Raw genomic sequence first — 18,958 nt, 5'->3', positions numbered from 1 at the left:
GATAAATATTGACCAGAGTTCCCCTGCTCTTCTTTGAAATGGTGCCATGGGATCTTTTAGATCCACCCGAGAGGGCAGACGGAGCCTCGGGGGGTTTAACATCTCATCAGAAAGACAGCGCCTCCGACAGTGCAGCGCTCCCTCAGCGCTGAGCCTCCGACAGTGCAGCGCTCCCTCAGCGCTGAGCCTCCGACAGTGCAGCGCTCCCTCAGCGCTGAGCCTCCGACAGTGCAGCGCTCCCTCAGCGCTGAGCCTCCGACAGTGCAGCGCTCCCTCAGCGCTGAGCCTCCGACAGTGCAGCGCTCCCTCAGCGCTGAGCCTCCGACAGTGCAGCGCTCCCTCAGCGCTGAGCCTCCGACAGTGCAGCGCTCCCTCAGCGCTGAGCCTCCGACAGTGCAGCGCTCCCTCAGCGCTGAGCCTCCGACAGTGCAGCGCTCCCTCAGCGCTGAGCCTCCGACAGTGCAGCGCTCCCTCAGCGCTGAGCCTCCGACAGTGCAGCGCTCCCGCAGCGCTGAGCCTCCGACAGTGCAGCGCTCCCGCAGCGCTGAGCCTCCGACAGTGCAGCGCTCCCTCAGCGCTGAGCCTCCGACAGTGCAGCGCTCCCGCAGCGCTGAGCCTCCGACAGTGCAGCGCTCCCGCAGCGCTGAGCCTCCGACAGTGCAGCGCTCCCGCAGCGCTGAGCCTCCGACAGTGCAGCGCTCCCGCAGCGCTGAGCCTCCGACAGTGCAGCGCTCCCGCAGCGCTGAGCCTCCGACAGTGCAGCGCTCCCGCAGCGCTGAGCCTCCGACAGTGCAGCGCTCCCGCAGCGCTGAGCCTCCGACAGTGCAGCGCTCCCGCAGCGCTGAGCCTCCGACAGTGCAGCGCTCCCGCAGCGCTGAGCCTCCGACAGTGCAGCGCTCCCGCAGCGCTGAGCCTCCGACAGTGCAGCGCTCCCGCAGCGCTGAGCCTCCGACAGTGCAGCGCTCCCGCAGCGCTGAGCCTCCGACAGTGCAGCGCTCCCGCAGCGCTGAGCCTCCGACAGTGCAGCGCTCCCGCAGCGCTGAGCCTCCGACAGTGCAGCGCTCCCTCATTACTGCACTTGGAGTGTCATCCTGGATTATGTGCTCAAGTCTCTGGAGTGGGGACTTGAACCCACGACCTTCTGACTCAGAGGCGAGCGTGCTACCCTCTGAGCTAAGGATGTTATCTTACCACTGGTATCTTAATGATGTGTCTTGCTTTGCTGCCACCGATTCTTTATTCCTTAACATGTAACAGATAATCTTTCATCTAAGATCACTGTTCATTTTAGGTACATTCTTTAAGATTTTTGTTTTCAGTTTGTTTACAATGACAGGTACATAGATTTGTTAGCTATTGTATTCTCAGTTTGTAAAAATTCTGATCCAAGCCTCCTGGTCTTGACAAACTAATATATTTTTCTGGGTTTCACTTCTAGTAAGTGTCAAGCATTTGCTGCTTTCTATTTGTGACTAGCTTTTTTTTTTCTCTTCCACTGGCAAGTTCTCCTTTTTTTGAAGTTGTTGACTTCTTGTTGGGCCACTCTCTCTGGTTGGGGAGTCGGTGACGAGGGGTCATCAATTTAAAATTGTCACTGAGAGTGAGGAGAGAGGTTAGATGAAATTTCTTTACACAGAGGCCTGTTCATAGATGCTTACTTCTGGCAGAGATAGCTGGATAATGAGGAGCAGGAGTCTTCCCTAACCCAGAGTAACTGAGGTCATTATTATTCAAAGTGCCCGTAGAGTAATACAGCGATGTGAAGAAATGATTGAGATATTTTCCCCTCTCCACTATTTTGATGAAACAGTCGATGTGAGTACAAAACAGGGTTCTTAGAGTTAACTGTGTCATCTTTGCTAAAATTAGAGAATGTTTGAAAATATAGCTCTGTTATTACAGATTGTTCTCAAATGTCAGGATTGTGTAAAGTAACATTTTCCGTTTAGACTATAAGGTGTGCAACTCAAAGCCGTTCAGAAATTGTTTATTGTGGTCCCCTCTTTGGCAGGGAATGAAATGTTGTTAAAAGTATATGCAGTGTGTGCCTCATCAAGATTTTAACCGATCCCACGCTCAAAAGTTGCACATTAACCCACAGTTCCCATCGAAAATAACATGTCAAACAAGTAGATCTTTTTAAAAATGGACCACCATGAGCAAGTAATGTTCAAGAACAGTATTCATTGTTATCAGCTAATATGCAAGAAAATGCAGTATTCAACTGCTACTGATGACTGGAAATGAATTGAATATAGTGGTACCAATCGCTGTCCTGTCAGTTCATGTCTTGTGAGGAAGCGCATGCAGCTGGCATGGTAGCAAATTTCTATTGCCACACAATCTTGGTTCTCGACGTGTGGCAGCGGCCCTGGTCGTGCTTGAGATGGGCAGCTTCAAGTAATTGCCCGCCATTGACCAACTCACATTGCACCAGAACTTCAGGATGTCTGTTACAGTTAAAGTCTGTGGTATACTTTGAGCCACGACAGATGATGCAGACTTTGGGGAGAATGTAAGATCGAACTGCTTGGTCAAGTCCAGAACGAGAACGCAGCACCTTAGTTTGCTCCTTGGCAGGCTCTGGTGGCTCTCCACTCTCTGTGGAGAGTGGACTTGTATTGGCTGCTGAAAATAAAGAGAGAGAAAGGGAAAACGCATTAAGAACATTGAATATAAAGAACAAGTCATCGAGCACTAAAATATATAAACCAAAAGATGAACAAATGGAAAATGAGACTTCATTTTTAAAACTGCACGAAATTGTAAGCTTATTCATTCGTCCGAGTTTGTTTGACAATTGTTCAGTTTTCATAATAAAAATATCAGATAAATTTAAACATTCTGCCTACCTGCAACAGATGTAGCTTCATGCTTCTTCTTGGCGACTAAACCCCATTTCTGTTTTGATGAATGGGTGAAATATCGGTAGCATTTTCGATGGCAACCATCGTTTTCAGACATAGGAATGTTCCGTAGATTATGATCTTGCACAAAGCACTCGCTATTTCAGCCTGATTTCCAACCAAATCTCTACACTACCTAAAAATGTTGCCCACGTTGATTCTGTGAACGGTCTGATATCTCCAACAATATTAGAAATGTGGGCATAACACCTTTTAATCGAAGAATTTATCACTACCAAATCGGCCATAATATTAAAGAATTTTTTTGAATTCTGAAGGATCACTTATAGATTCTGAAAGCTTATTCATAAACAGCAGATCTGATTATAGGTTCTGATGTTGTTTGTACCATGTGACGCATTTTGTTTTCTTTGTCACATGCCGTAACACTCTAAAACAGCACTTCTCATTGGCTGATATGATTCTGATTCACCGAATACATGATTGAGCCAGCCCATTCGTCCAATCATTTTTAGTAAACTAAAACTATTTTTTCCACTGAACATTACGTGAAAATGTGCAAATCAGACACGCAGGATTGGTCAGAAGGGTAAATCTTACAATATTATCGTGATTTCCAAGGGGTTTTCAAGTTCTGCCACGGAGGGATCACAAGTCTAACAGCTACGATAGGACACCCGACCATTTAGTTGTGCAGTTTTACATTTGCTGAATTTCACCTGTGAATGGCATATTGTTTTGTTTGAACTGTAGGCATTGTTAGACCATAGAATTATATCGAATTTACAGCACAGAAACAAGCCATTCGGCCCAACTGGTCTGTGCTGGTATTTATGCTCCACTCAAGCCTCCTCCCTCCTTACTTCATCTAACGCTATCAGCATTTCCTTCTATTCCTTTCTCCCTCGTGTTTATCTAGCTTCCCCTTAAATGCATCTATGCTATTTGCCTCAACTATTCATTGTGGTAGTGAGTTCCACATTCTCACCACTCCCCGGGTAAAGAAGTTTCTCCTGAATTCCCCATTGGATTTATTAGTGATTATCTTATATTTATGACCCCTAGTTTTGGACTGCCCCACAAGTGGAAACATTTTCCCTACATATACCCTATCAAACCCCGTCATAATTTTAAAGACCTCTATCAGGTCACCGCTCAGCCTTTTCTTTTCTAGAGAAAAGAGCCCCAGGCTATTCAGCCTTTCCTGACGGTTATAACCTCTCAGTTCTGGTATCATCCTTGTAAATCTTTTTTGCACCTTCTCTAGTGCCTCTATATCCATTTTATAATATGGAGACCAGTACTGTGCACAGTACTCCAAGTGTGGTCTAACTAAGGTTCTATACAAGTTTAACAAGAGGAATTCTATTCCTCTAGAAATGAACCCCAGTGCTTTGTTTGCATTTTTTATGGTCTTGTTAATCTGACTGCTATGATCAGACAAGTAAAACTCCAGTAAAAGGACTTTTAGACTAGTCATTCTGTGCAGTTACATACTTCATTTTCAACTTGTGCTTTCTGGATAGCCAGTCTATAGTTAATCTAAATAAGTTGTAATTTGTTTTTTTTATTATCTACAACAGGACTGAATTCTTACCCTGGAATCATTACTAGAGGCTGAAGACTCAATCTGACTGTTTCTCCGCGTTTGTGGACTTGTGTCCAAATTATTTAGTGGGATGGAACTGGCCCACAGTTTATTGTTAAATGAGGAAGCTCTGGCACAAATTACTGAGGCAAAGAGACCTGTGTTTATCTTTGAATGGTTACGTTTCTTGAACAAAGTACTTGTGGCTGCTAATAAGGTATGTACAAACCTGGATCATTCAGAACTACAAGTGGATTTGTGAGATTACAATAATAACTTGAATTTATATAGCGCCTTTAATGTAGTAAAATGTCCCAAGGTGCTTCACAGGAGCAATCATCAAACAAAAATTTGACATCGGACCGCATAATGAGATATTAGGACAGGTGACCAAAGAGGGTCAAAGAGGTAGGTTTTAAGGAGCTTAAAGGAGGAGAGAGAGGTAGAGGGGTTTAGGGAGGGAATTCCAGAATTTAGGGCCTAGGCAGCTGAAGGCATGGCCGCCAAGTGATTAAAATTGGGGATGTGCAAGAGGCCAGAGTTGGAGGAACGCAGAGATCTCAGAGGGTTGTTGGGCTGGAGGAAGTTAGAGATAGGGAGGGGCAAGGCCATGGAGGGATTTGAACACAAGGATGAGAAATTTAAAATCGAGACGTTGCCGGACTGGGAGTCAATGTAGGTCAGCGAGCACAGGTGATGGGTGAAAGGGACTTAGTGCGAGTTAGGATACGGGCAGATTAGTTTTATAAAGAAAGAGCAGTTGGAACGAGAAATGCAGCTATAGTATATTGAGAAATTGGGAAACAAGAACACTAATCATAAATGATCAGCCCTTCTAGCTTTCAGTGTACAACAGCTTTTGTTTGGTTAAGGAACTAATTAATTTTTATGCAGATTATGCTCCTAAAAGTGTCACCATAAACTTGTCTTTCTACAACTGACTTCTTTAAAGGGAAATACAAAATTGTAAAATTGTGAGGAAAATATAAAGTCAAGTCCCAGGAAAGTGAAATGTTTGTAATATAAAAAATTTGTGCATTTTTTTCCCATATGAATTGTTTTTCAACTGTTTATTAACAGCCTTATAAAATACATAAAATGTGGGTTTTAATCGTAATTATTTGCAACAAGATGTATTTATAAAATCAAATTTGTTCAACAGCATTCTAATACTGTGGGCCCAAACTTTCTTTCAATGAAAATAGTAGAGTACGTGTTCTGCTGTGTAATTACATGTTAATGAAATTGTGGGAATGCGCTCCTTTGAAACGTACTATTTCATTAACAATTCGTAATTCTGGAGAAACATTAGGATTCTCCCATTTTTCTTTCAAGGAAATTTAGTTCCCACACCGATAGCGTTGATATGCTGCTGATTCTATTTCAATTATTTCTAGTGTACTTAACGCAGCTTCACAGTGCGGGGTCCGATCCAAGTAGGAGTTGGAGGGAAGTTAGGGAAGGCCTCCGAAAACTCGATCAAAGTGAGACGGTTTGAGGAGGCTTTTGAGGGTGGGGTGAGAAAAAGCAAAGTGTAGGGGCTCAGCGAGAGACTTTAGGAGTGTGGGGATGGCTGAGATGGCTGATGGCTGTGCCATTGATGGGTGAGGGAGGGGGGACATGCAGTGGACCAAAGGTGAGGGTGGGGGCGGGGGAGGTCAAAGAGGTGGGGAGGAGTGAGGCCGCAGGGAGATTTGTGGACGAGGATGAGAGTGAGGGCAGCCCATCACCTCAGAGGTACCCTCGTGAATCTCATCAACCCGAGAGGAAATTTAACTGCTCCACAATTTCAGCGTTACATTTGCCAAACAGTGAAGACTTTGGAATAGAATAGTTGTTTACTTGAAATAAAATCAAGTGTGGAGAGAGAGTAGGGCCAAAGTGGCTGAAAGCTTCTCCATCAAGGGTAGGGCAAAGGGAAAGGGGAGATGCACAAACAGTCAGAGGAGCAAAGGATCTGGAGGGGGATGCAAGGGTGCGGTGAGAGCTTAGAAAGAACGGAAGGTGAAGATTTTAAATGTTGGGGGAAATGGAGCAATGTTGTTCGGAGAGGACGGGGTGATAGCTGAGTGGGATCTGACACAGGTGGCTGAGTTTTGGGCAAGTTGGAGTTTCTGGAGGGTGGAGAATCGGAGGCCAGTGAGGAAGAACATTGGAATAATAGAGTTTAGAGGTGACATAACTATGGATCAGGGATTCAGCAGCAGAGACCGGGGTAGGAGTGGAAATAGGCAATATTGCCCAGGTGGAAATAAGCAGCCTTGATGCATGAGATGCGAAGTTTGAAATTCTGCTCTAAGTCAAACAGGACACCAAGGTTTTGAGTGTATGCTTCAGGTAGGGAGGGGATGGAGTCGGTAGCAAGGGAGCTGAGTTGATGGCAGGAGCCGAAAGTGATGGCTTCAGCCTTCCTGATGTTCACGTTGGAGGAAGTTGTGACTCACCCATGGCTTGTTGTCGGGCAGGCAGTCTGACAATACAGAGGTGGTCATGGGTCCAGAGAGTTGGGTGTCATCGGCATATATATGGAAGCTGACCCCATAATATCATCACAGGACAGCGATAAGGTGAGGAAGAGGAGGGAACCAAGGATAAATCCTTGGGTGTCTCGGCAGGTGAGCGTGCGAGGATGGGAAGTGACAGATAGTTGTACAATGAAGCAGTGCAGCTGTACATATCACCGAACAGATCAGCAAATATGATGGAACTTAGATTGAGGAGTGGTGTTGAGGATCAGTCTCAACTGATTTGTCTCTTTTTTTTCGCTGCTTGCCAATTTAAGGTGGATGTGAGAGAAAAGCAAAAGAAATTGGTGGAACAACTAACTGACCTGATCAGCAGCTCACCAGGACCCCCCACTCGCAAGCTGCTGGCTAAGAATCTCGCTACTCTCTACAGCATTGGGGATACCTTCACTGTCTTCCAAACATTGGACAAATGTAACGACATCGTCAAGAGTAAGGATGACACAACTGCATACCTGCCCACCAAATTGTAAGTGTGAGTTATGGAAACATTTGAGGAAAAAAAGTACTTCTGTTTCAGCTGGTCTGACTGGTTTAAATGGTTAGTATGAAAGCTGATGTTGGAGATTGCATGAATAATGGAATCTTCTAGCACAGAAGGAGACCATTCAGCCCATCGTGCCTGTGCCAGCTCTTTGATAGAGCTATCCCATTAGTCCCACTTCCCCTGCTCTTTCCCCATAGCCCTGCAAATTTTTCCTTTTCAAGTATAACACCAATTTCCTTTTGAAAGTTACTAGTGACGCCCACATCCTGAGAATGAATAAAGTGACTGATATTTAATTTCCATTAGCCTTGTGAGTGGGTGAACTCTTAATAAAAAATTGGCAAATATTTATTTTAGGAACATAGGAATTGCTGGACGATAAAAGACCAAGCTCCATCTAGTTCGCCTTCTACCATCCTGGTAGTCGCATGATACAACGATAATGGAATTGTTGACTAATCAATCTCTATCAATTAGTCTACAACAGACCCAGACATGAGGCGAGGAAAACCCCCAGTGGTGGAGAGCTTTGGGAACCAGAGGTCCAAAGTTACCTGTTCCTCCCAAGCCTGTTACACTTACTGCATGTCATGTCTCAAATTACTTATACCATATCCCAAAATGTAATTTTCTGAAAGAAATCTATCAATTACATAGGTATGAGGAGCAAGTTGGCTAAGGTAGATTGGGAAATTAGATTAAAGGGTATGACGGTAGATAAGCAGTGGCAGACATTTAAAGAAATATTTCAATATTCTCAACAAATATACATTCCATTGAGAAATAAAAGCTCCAGGGGAAAAGCAATCCACCTGTGGCCAACTAAAGAAGTTAAGGATAGTATTAGATTAAAAGTAGAGGCTTATAATGTTGCGGAGAATAGTAGTGAGCCTTAGAAACCAGCAAAGGATAACCAAAAAATTGATGATAAGGGAGAAAATGGAATGAGAGTAAACTAGCAAGAAATATAAAAACAGATTGTAAGAGCTTCTACAAGTATGTAAAAAGGAAGAGAGTAGCAAAAGTAAACGTTGGTCCCTTAGAGGCTGAGTCAGGAGAAATGATAATGGGGAATCAGGAAATGTCTGAGAAGTTAAACAAATATTTTGTATCTGTTTTCACAGTAGAAGACACAAAATGCATACCAAAAAATAGTGGGGAACCAAGGGGCAAATGAGAGTGAGGAACTTAAAGTAATTAATATCAGTAGAGAAAAATGATTGGAGAAACTAATGGGACTAAAAGCTGACAAATCCTATGGACCTGATGGCCTACATCTTAGGGTCCTAAAAGAGGTGGCTGCAGAGATGGTGGATGCATTGGTTGTGATCGTCCAAAATTCCCTAGATTCTAGAACAGTTCCAGCGGATTGGAAGGTAGCAAATGTAACCCCGCTATTCAAGAAAGGAGGGAGAGAGAAGACAGGGAACTGCAGGCCAGTTAGCCTGACATCAATTGTCGGGAAAATGCTGGAATCCATTATTAAGGAAGTGGTAACAGTGCACTTAAAAAAAATCAAAATATGATTAGGCAGAGTCAACGTGGTTTTATGAAAGGGAAATCGTGTTTGACAAATTTATTAGAGTTCTTTGAGGATGTAACTAGAAGGGTAGATAAGGAGGAACCAATGGATGTAGTATATTTGGATTTTCAAAAGGCATTCGATAAGGTGCCACATAAGGGGTTAGGGCTCATGGAGTTGGGGGTGATATATAAGCATGGATAGAGGATTGGTTAACGGACAGAAAACAGAGTAGGAATAAACAGGTCATTTTCAGGTTGGCAGGCTGTAACTAGTGGGGTGCCGCAAGGATCAGTGCTTGGGCCTCGGCTATTTACAATCTATATTAATGACTTAGATGAAGGGACTGAGTGTAATGTATCCAAGTTTGAAGACGATATAAAGCTCGGTGGGAAAGTAAGCTGTGAGGAGGACACAGAGTCTGCAAAGGGATTTAGACAGGTTAAGTGAGTGGGCAAGAAGGTGGCAGATGGAGTATAATGTGGGGAAATGTGAGGTTATTCACTTTGGTAGGAAGAATAGAAAAACAGAATATTTTTTATATGGTGAGAAACTATTAAATGTTGGTGTTCAGAGGGATTTGGATGTCCTCGTACAAGAAACACAGAAAGTTAGCATGCAGGTACCGCAAGCAATTAGGAAGGCAAATGGAATGTTGGCCTTTATTGCAAGGGGGTTGGAGTACAAGAGTAAGGAAGTCTTGCTACAATTGTACAGGGCTCTGGTGAGACCACACCTGGAGTACAGTGTACAGTTTTGGTCTCCTTATCTAAGGAAGGATATACTTGCCTTAAAAGCGGTGCAACAAAGGTTCAATAGATTAATTCCTGGGATGAGAGGGTTGTCCTATGAAGAGAGATTGAGTAGAATGGGCCTATACTCTCTGGAGTAAGAAGAATGTGAGGTGATCTCATTGAAACATATCAGATTCTGAAGGGGCTTGACAGGGTAGATGCTGAGGTTGTTTCCCCTGGCTGGACAGTCTAGAACTAGGGGGCATAGTCTCAGGAGAAGGGGTCGGTCACTTAAGACTGAGATGAGGAGGAATTTCTTCACTCAGAGGGTTGTGAATCTTTGAAATTCTCTACCCCAGAGAGCTGTGGATGCTCAGTCGTTGAATATATTCAAGATTCAGATCGATAAATTTTTGGACTCCAGGGGAATCAAGGGATATGAGGATCAGGCGGGTAAGTTGAGGTTGAAGATCAGCCATGATTTGATTGAATGGCAGAGCAGGCTTGAGGGGCCGTATGGTCTACTCCTGCTCCTATTCCTTATGTTCTTATGTAATTTGCATTTGAATGAATCAATACTAACTGCTCCCACTGTCTCCCTAGGAAGCCTGTTCCATGGATTGCCCACTCGCTCATTGAAATATTGTTTCTGCAGATTAGTTTTGAATTTACCCCCTTCAAGCGCAGTCCGGATCAGAGCAAAATGGGGGAGCAGAGACCTGGAGCAGTGAGCAGAGCCAGGAGATTGTTTGTGGGGGGGGGGGGGGGGGGTGGGAGGAGAGAAAGAGGAGGGCGGGCGCTGATCACCAAAGTTACAAGGTGAAGAACAGTAGGATCAGCAGTGATAAAATCAGGAGCGGAACAACCACTTTGAAAATATAAACAGTAATGGTTGAAATTACAGCTTTTCAAGTGATTGGTTTAACAAGGGATCTTTGATCCATATTTCAGCACCTCAGTGTGGTTAAGTTTGTTATTTAATCTAATGAGAAAAGCTACCGTACAGATTTAACACGTTATGCACTATATATAGAAGGCTTAAGTTGTGTATAATAAAGCTTTAATATTGATTTTATTTCAAATAAAAGTATTCCCACATCTACTGTATAAATGGTGTGGAGATGCCGGTGATTGACTGGGGTGGACAAATGTAAGGAATCTTACAACACCAGGTTATAGTCCAACAATTTTATTTTAAAATCACAAGCTTTCGGAGATTATCGCCTTCGTCAGGTGAGTGAGTGAGTGAGAGGTTCTCAAATCGCATATCTTATATTAGGCTGGGACACCATCACACCAATCAAAGGTGTCGTTGGTGTTCAGACAGGTTAGCCACGGAAAACAGTAGGTCCCAGTATGCTGAATACACATTTTGTCAAATTACACAGACAGAGAGAAATAGATCCGAAAGGCAGAGAGAGAGAGAATATTAAAAACAGATAACTTTTTTTTCCCCCTTGCTGGTGGGGTTACGTGTAGCGTGACATGAACCCAAGATCCCGGTTGAGGCTGTCCTCATGGGTGCGGAACTTGGCTATCAATTTCTGCTCGACGATTTTGCGTTGTCGTGTGTCTCGAAGGCCGCCTTGGAGAACGCTTACCCGAAGATCGGTGGCTGAATGTCCTTGACTGCTAAAGTGTTCCCTGACTGGGAGGGAATCCTCCTGTCTGGCGATTGTTGCGCGGTGTCCGTTCATCCGTTGTCGCAGTGTCTGCATGGTCTCGCCAATGTACCATGCTCCGGGGCATCCTTTCCTGCAACATATGAGGTAGACAACGTTGGCCGAGTCACAGGAGTATGAACCATGTACCTGGTGTCCTCTCGTGTGATGGTGGTATCCGTGTCAATGATCTGGCATGTCTTGCAGAGGTTGCCGTGGCAGGGTTGTGTGGTGTCGTGGACGCTGTTCTCCTGAAAGCTGGGTCGAACACCTCGCTAAGGCCATCCCCACACCCCCACTACTCGCCTTCAAACAGCCACCCAACCTCAAACAGACCATCGTTCGCAGCAAATTACCCAGCTTTCAGGAGAACAGCGTCCACGACACCACACAACCCTGCCACGGCAACCTCTGCAAGACATGCCAGATCATCGACACGGATACCACCATCACACGAGAGGACACCACCCACCAGGTACATGGTTCATACTCCTGTGACTCGGCCAACGTCATCTACCTCATACGTTGCAGGAAAGGATGCCCCGGAGCATGGTACATTGGCGAGACCATGCAGACACTGCGACAACGGATGAACGGACACTGCACAACAATCGCCAGACAGGAGGGTTCCCTCCCAGTCGGGGAACACTTTAGCAGTCAAGGACATTCAGCCACCGATCTTCGGGTAAGCGTACTCCAAGGCGGCCTTCGAGACACACAACAACACAAAATTGTCAAGCAGAAATTGATAGCCAAGTTCCGCACCCATGAGGACGGCCTCAACCGGGATCTTGGGTTCATGTCACGCTACACGTAACCCCACCAGCAAGGGGGGGATAAAAGTTATCTGTTTTTAATATTCTCTCTCTCTCTCTCTCTCTCTACCTTTCGGATCTATTTCTCTCTGTCTGTGTAATTTGACACAATGTATATTCAGCATACTGGGACCTACTGTTTTCCGTGGCTAACCTGTCTGAACGCCAACGACACCTTTTGATTGGTGTGATGCTGTCCCAGCCTAATATAAGATATGCGATTTGAGAACCTTTCACTCACTCACCTGACGAAGCTTGTGATTTTAAAATAAAATTGTTGGACTATAACCTGGTGTTGTAAGATTCCTTACAACTGTATAAATGGGACTTGAGTGGTGTTGACACATTTGTGGCTGTGTCACACACGTACATATATTTTTGATGAATTTTCTGCTCATCAAGTTAGGTGGTGTCAGCAATAGGTCTTTTTTTGTTCAGATTCCAGAACTCCTAGGGGAAGTCAAGTAAAGCTCCCTCTGCTTTGTCCCTGGCACCTATTGTACTAATGTGAATTTTTCTTTTCACTATGCCAGACATTTTTATAACCTCTTCAAGCAAGAGCTATCATTTGTGCCTAATTATTACCAGTTTATTTCCATCTCCGTAACATTGCCCGTTCTCCGCCCCGCCTCAGTTCATCTGCCACTGAAACCCTCATCCACGCCTTCGTTACCTCTAGACTTGACTATTCCAATGCTCTCCTGGCCGGCCTCTCACCTTCCACCCTCTAAACTTGAGCTCATACAAAACCCTGCTGCCCGTATCCTAACTCGTACCAAGTCCTGTTCAACCGCCCACCTGTGCTCGCTGACCGACATTGGCTCCCAGCCCGGCAGTGCCTCGAATTTAAAATTCTCATCCTTGTTTTCAAATCCCTCCATGGCCTCGCCCCTTCCTATCTCTGTAACCACCTCCAGTCCTACAATGCTCCGAGATCTCGGTGCTCCTACAATTCTGGCCTCTTACTCATCCCTGATTTTCATCATTCCACCATTGGTGGCCGTGCCTTCAGCTGTCTAGGTCCTAAGCTCTGGAATTCTCTCCCTAAACCTCTCTGTCTCTCTCTCCTCTTTACGATGCTCCTTAAAACTCACCTCTTTGGTCACCTGTCCTAATATATCCTTATGTACCTTGGTGCGCCTTGGGACGTTTTACAATGTTAAAGGCACTATATGAATGCAAGTTGTTGTTATGTGGATCCTCACCCAATTGACAGTGGATTGAGACTGCCCAAATCCTTTCACCTAGGACTTTGCACTCACTGGAGAGGGCAGACTGTTGCCCTGCTAGTTTGGTCTGTGTTCAAGCCCAGGTCGCAGAGGTGAGAAGATGGTGTGCTAATCCACTGCAGTTCCCAGTCCCTGGTCTGTTCCTCAAGACTTAATTAGGTATTGCATTAGTCCCCATTGACCGTATCCTCTACGGAACAGGAAACACTGATGCAGGCCTAGCTAGCTACAGTGACTTTCCTTATTGGTGCTTGCTATCACCTAGGTAGCATTCAGTATTTTTCAAATCCCTTGAAATGTATTATCAAAGAATGTTGGAATAGACCTGGCTTGTGTAATGGCTCTTGACATCCGGAAGAAATCAGTCACATTTCGATTTGAATTGAAAATGCCTCAGGCCATATTAGAGACAGCTTTTAAAATGCAACACAAGGGCGTGTCCACAGTATGGCACGCCACACACTGAATGAACAGATTAACACTATAAGATACTGGCGTATAACTGAGGGTGGGAAACTAAGCTCGGGAGTTATTGGTGCTTGGACGTTCATTGTGGTGTCTTATGAATATGCAGCAGGGCACCATATTACAATGTACAGTGGATACGATGTAGTACATTTGAGAAAGGCTAGCCTTGTTAGCCAGTTTATGTTCTGTCCTAAAGAAGCTACCTTCTCCAAAACCTTTTTATAACGTGTTTGTGTGTGTGTGTGTGTGTGTGTGTGTGTGTGTGTGTATCACCTGAGAGGGCAGACGGAACCTCGGATTAATGTCTCATCTGAAAGACAGCACCTCCGACGGTGCAGCCCTCCCTCGGTACTGCCGCTCCGACGGTGCAGCCCTCCCTCGGTACTGCCGCTCCGACGGTGCAGCCCTCCCTCGGTACTGCCGCTCCGACGGTGCAGCGCTCCCTCGGTACTGCCGCTCCGACGGTGCAGCGCTCCCTCGGTACTGCCGCTCCGACGGTGCAGCGCTCCCTCGGTACTGCCGCTCCGACGGTGCAGCGCTCCCTCGGTACTGCCGCTCCGACGGTGCAGCGCTCCCTCGGTACTGCCGCTCCGACGGTGCAGCGCTCCCTCGGTACTGCCGCTCCGACGGTGCAGCGCTCCCTCGGTACTGCCGCTCCGACGGTGCAGCGCTCCCTCGGTACTGCCGCTCCGACGGTGCAGCGCTCCCTCGGTACTGCCGCTCCGACGGTGCAGCGCTCCCTCGGTACTGCCGCTCCGACGGTGCAGCGCTCCCTCGGTACTGCCGCTCCGACGGTGCAGCGCTCCCTCGGTACTGCCGCTCCGACGGTGCAGCGCTCCCTCGGTACTGCCGCTCCGACGGTGCAGCGCTCCCTCGGTGCTGCACTGAAGTGTCCGCTTAGATTAGGTGCTCATGTCTCTGGAGTGGGGCTTGAACCCATAGCCTTCTGACTCAGGCGGGAGTGCTACCCACTGAGCCACGGCCGACCCATGAGCTCAGGAGCTTTTAACTTTGCGAAGGGTTGTCAATTGCCTTCTGATGTATAAAATTAATCATATGCTTAGACTTGGGTACGTCCTCAGAAGAATTCCAGGAAATTTATTAAGCAAGCCCCACCGTTCCCCCCCCCCCAGTTGTTCGCCCATACTTGCTTTGATTTATTTTGTCCTCCGTAGAATGGTTCTCAATTACTAATGATTGCTTGAAGAAGAAAATATTTATGGGGAGTGAGCGGGACTGTGGGATTAGCCCTCGTGACCTGTGTAGAGAAACAGTGATGCAAACTGATGGGTCGAACGGCTGGATTCTGTGCTGCAACGTTCTATAATAGGACCAAGCGGAGTGGTTTGTTGTTCTTGGCGTGACCCCTGTGACTTGGATCTGACTTCCACTAGCTGTTTCATTGATCTTCTCCATATTCCAAAGAGCTATGTGTGACTTTTCCAAGAGTTATCCACCTGCGTCCGCGCCCGCACCCCACCCCCGCCCCGCACACTGTTTTTGGTTACTTGCGGTTCCCTCTGTCCCTTGTGTTCACAACCCTTTACCTTCTCCAAACAATCTGCATAAATTATTCTTCTCCTTGATGTCCAATGCCGCTTTTGTCCACATTTCTCTCTTCAGCCCCATTAAATGACTAAAATCTTTCTCCTTTTGTAATATCTCCAACTTCTTTCCACTGCTTTCTTAAGCAATTGCTCTCTACTTCCTTTACGTGCCTCTATTCCCCACTTTGATCTCGTTCTTGACGTACCCTCTCACTCTACGGCGTATACTTCACTTTGCATCCTCCCTTAATAACGTTCCACTTTCACCAAGTGGCATTTTCACCGACATGTTTCCCCTTACGGTTTCACAGTCGCAGCGTTCAAAACGTTAAATTGAGGACAGGTTGTATAGACGAGGTTTGTATTCCCTTAAGTATAGAAGATTAAGGGGTGAGCTAATTGAGGTGTTTAAGATGATTAAAGGGTTTGATAGGGTAGATAGAGAGAAACTATTTCCTCTGGTGGGGGAGTCCAGAACAAGGGGGCATAACCTTAAAATTAGAGCTAGGCCGTTCAGGGGTGATGTCAGGAAGCGCTTCTTCACACAAAGGGGAGTGGAAATCTGGAACTCTCTTCCTCCAAAAATCTATTGAGGCTGGGGGTCAATTCAAAATTTCAAAACTGAGATTGAATGATTTTTGTTAGGTAAGAGTATTAAGAGTTACGGAACCAAGACGGGTAGATGGAGTTAAGAAACCGATCAGCCGTGATCTAATTGAATGGCGAAACAGGCTGGAGGGGCAGAATGGCCTCCTCCTGTTCCTATGTGTTTCACACCCACCTCGGGAGAGGATGAAACTGACATTAGGTGCGTTTTGCTGTTGACAGGGCGGCTGTGGCCTGCATCGGAGCGTTCTACGAGAAGATGGGCCGAATGTTAGGCAGTTCCTTCCCCGAAACGGTCAGCAACCTTTTAAAGGCCTTGAAAAGTGCAGAGGTAAGTAGGTTGTTTAAAAATCTCATGTGGGGGATGGAATTTGCAGACTGTAGTTCTGTTAATTGCCTAAACTAAATTACCGAAACTAAATTGCCTCATTCCTCCAGGAGTCCCCTGCTAAGTAAAATCAATCTGAGTTGATCTAGGAGCGTTGGAAATCAATTGTAGGTGAGCAGATGCTGTGGACGCTCAAAATTGTAGGAAATTATGGCGATGTAAAGTAGGATATGACTGTTCTGAATTTGGACATGCTCGAGATCTCTTGGTGGACTTATAGTTTGGCAACGTAACTACACTTTGTAGAGGATGGACTCTGAACTGGAGTAAGTTAGGCACATCCAGTTCCCTTGATCAATGGTCTCCAGCAAGTCCAGGTGCCACAGAGTGGCTTTCTGTACAACTGGCCAAACAGGGCACGACTCCGTCCCTGAGCAGGGATCGGTTTTGTAGAACACCGACAAGTAGGGCTGATCTTTCTCAAATATCCACTCTCCTGACCTCTTTCAGTCGCTTTCACCCCAATGTAGATTGGACATGGTCAACAAGCTACGAGATGGAGCCTGTAATGGAAGAGACTTCAGTCCCATTAACAAAGAGAAGTCGGTGATCAGTGATGCAGTCAAACTTTCTTGATAATTACTGTCTTAGTCTCAGCACTAAAGATAACACCTGTATCTATCACTGTGCATATGCACTGCTTGCCTTTTCAAATGGAGAGTTAGTACTACCCACCATTGGGATGATCAATTGGTGAGTCTCTAACTACATGAGGTTCTTCAGTCATTGAAATACAGTTGTTTTCCATTTCAGTTGAAAAGTAAGCTGGTTATTTAAAGTGTAACTCTTATATGTTCCCCTCTGATTGCTGCATTTAAACCCCTCCGCCACTGGCCCAGCCCCTCCATCATTGGCCGAGCCATTGCTGGCATGACCCCGTGCTGGCTGTTAATTGGCCGATCACAGCAGTCATACATATTGTCTTGAAAGGAGTGGGGATCATGGTCAAGTGGGAAGCATCAGGAGAGAACGAGGAGGGGAATGAGCAGCATTGAGAAAGGAGTGCTGTGGAGAGGGGCACAGGAGTGCAGCTGAGTGGGGAGTACCCAGCAAAGTAGTGAATTGAAGCTGGTGATTTTTATTGAACGAAAAGGTTACATTTACAGCACCTTTCATGTCATCGACATCCCAAAGTGCTTCACAGCCAATGAAGTGCTTTGTAGGGAAACGTGACAGTTTACACACAGCACGGGGTGAATGTTGGCCAAGACACCAGGAGAACTCCATATTCTTTGAAATGGTGTCAGGGGATCACTTCCTTCCTTCCGGACAGGCGGTCGGGGACTCGGTTTACCGTCTCACCTGAAAGACGGCACCTCTGCCAATGCAGCAATCCCTCAATACTGTATTGGGAGTGTCAGCCTGGGTTGTGTGTTCAAATCCTGGAGTGGGCCTTGAACCCACAACCTCCTGACTCAGATAAGAGTGTTACCCACTGAACCAAGGCTGACAACATATTCTGGATATGAAAAGTCAAGACCTTATAGATGGCTTTAACTTGAAAAATGACCAGTGGAAACAATACAACCACTTATTGTAATCTTGAAAACCTCAATTAGGTCACCCCTTAATCTTCTCAACCGTAGTAGGAAAAAAAAGCAGCAGCTTCCAAAATCTCTCCTCAAATCTGTAACCCCTCATCCATGGTAATGGAGTGAATCTTCGCTGCCACTCTCTCATTGGTGTCTATCCTAGTGCATAATGATAAGATTTTCCCAGAAGGTGAATGTGTCAGTGTGAGCGTCGAAGCAGAGATGGCATTTTTTTTTGCTTCCAAGCCTTTATTCACAGAGTTCCACATTATACCCACACCACCCCCTAGAGTAGCGCTTTTTTAAAATGGATTCAAGAGAGTCCCCAATTGATACGCACCACCTGAATACAATTAACACTAATTGATATAAATCACATGGATACAACTAACAGTTGGTTTCGGTATACCCTGGTGGAATGCTCTGCCAGTGTCACTACTGCCTCAGATTTTGTGCTGGATACGAGAGATTCATCCCAGAAACCACATGTCACAAGCTGATCACTCTGTCCTGAAGTTGAGCTTTTGCGAAGATAGGCTATTGTATTTAAGCAGGTACAGTAGATGCTCTTACATCAATTACTCTCACACCAGAAGCAATATCTGCACCGGTGAGTCCGAGCCAGGACCTGACATTGACCCCTTCTGTTGATCAAGCAAGATGCCTGCTTTCCACTGGATGCAACACCACCGGTGGTAATGGGGCAGCTGAAACAAATGGGCACTTGGGGTGGCTGAGCCCTCAAACAAGGATTTGGGATTCTGAGCTCGTGTTAACTGGACCAGCAGTTTTTCTGGAACTAAGACTTTTTTTTTTAAAAACTCTCACTTCAATTGTCATATGACCTGCCAGTTTTCTGGATGCTAATACGTTGTAATTTGCAGAGGTCCTGTCAAAAGAATCAACTTCACTCCCCAACCAAAGGGTTAATTACTTTTGAAGACTATTAAACTTGTGAAAGCATCCTTGCCGTGATTCTTGAGGAAATC

General features: G+C 45.8%; 1 protein-coding gene across 3 annotated transcripts in view; it reads left to right on the top strand.

Annotated features, from left to right (window-relative positions):
* heatr5b (HEAT repeat containing 5B) overlaps positions 1-18,958 on the top strand; it is a 116,337-nt gene that overhangs the window by 8,452 nt on the left and 88,927 nt on the right. For all 3 annotated transcript variants that reach the window (XM_067984109.1, XM_067984110.1, XM_067984111.1), the window contains exons 2-4: positions 4,451-4,672; positions 7,238-7,449; positions 16,272-16,380. In XM_067984109.1, the coding sequence (XP_067840210.1) occupies positions 4,547-4,672; positions 7,238-7,449; positions 16,272-16,380 (447 nt within the window). In that variant the 5' untranslated portion in view covers positions 4,451-4,546. The remainder of the gene's footprint in view (positions 1-4,450; positions 4,673-7,237; positions 7,450-16,271; positions 16,381-18,958) is intronic.

The sequence above is a fragment of the Heptranchias perlo genome, chromosome 5 (genome assembly GCF_035084215.1).
Source record: "Heptranchias perlo isolate sHepPer1 chromosome 5, sHepPer1.hap1, whole genome shotgun sequence".
In the NCBI taxonomy this organism is placed as follows: domain Eukaryota; kingdom Metazoa; phylum Chordata; class Chondrichthyes; order Hexanchiformes; family Hexanchidae; genus Heptranchias; species Heptranchias perlo.
The sequence above is the reverse complement of the archived record's forward strand: the minus strand, read 5'-3'. Positions and strand labels throughout refer to the sequence as shown.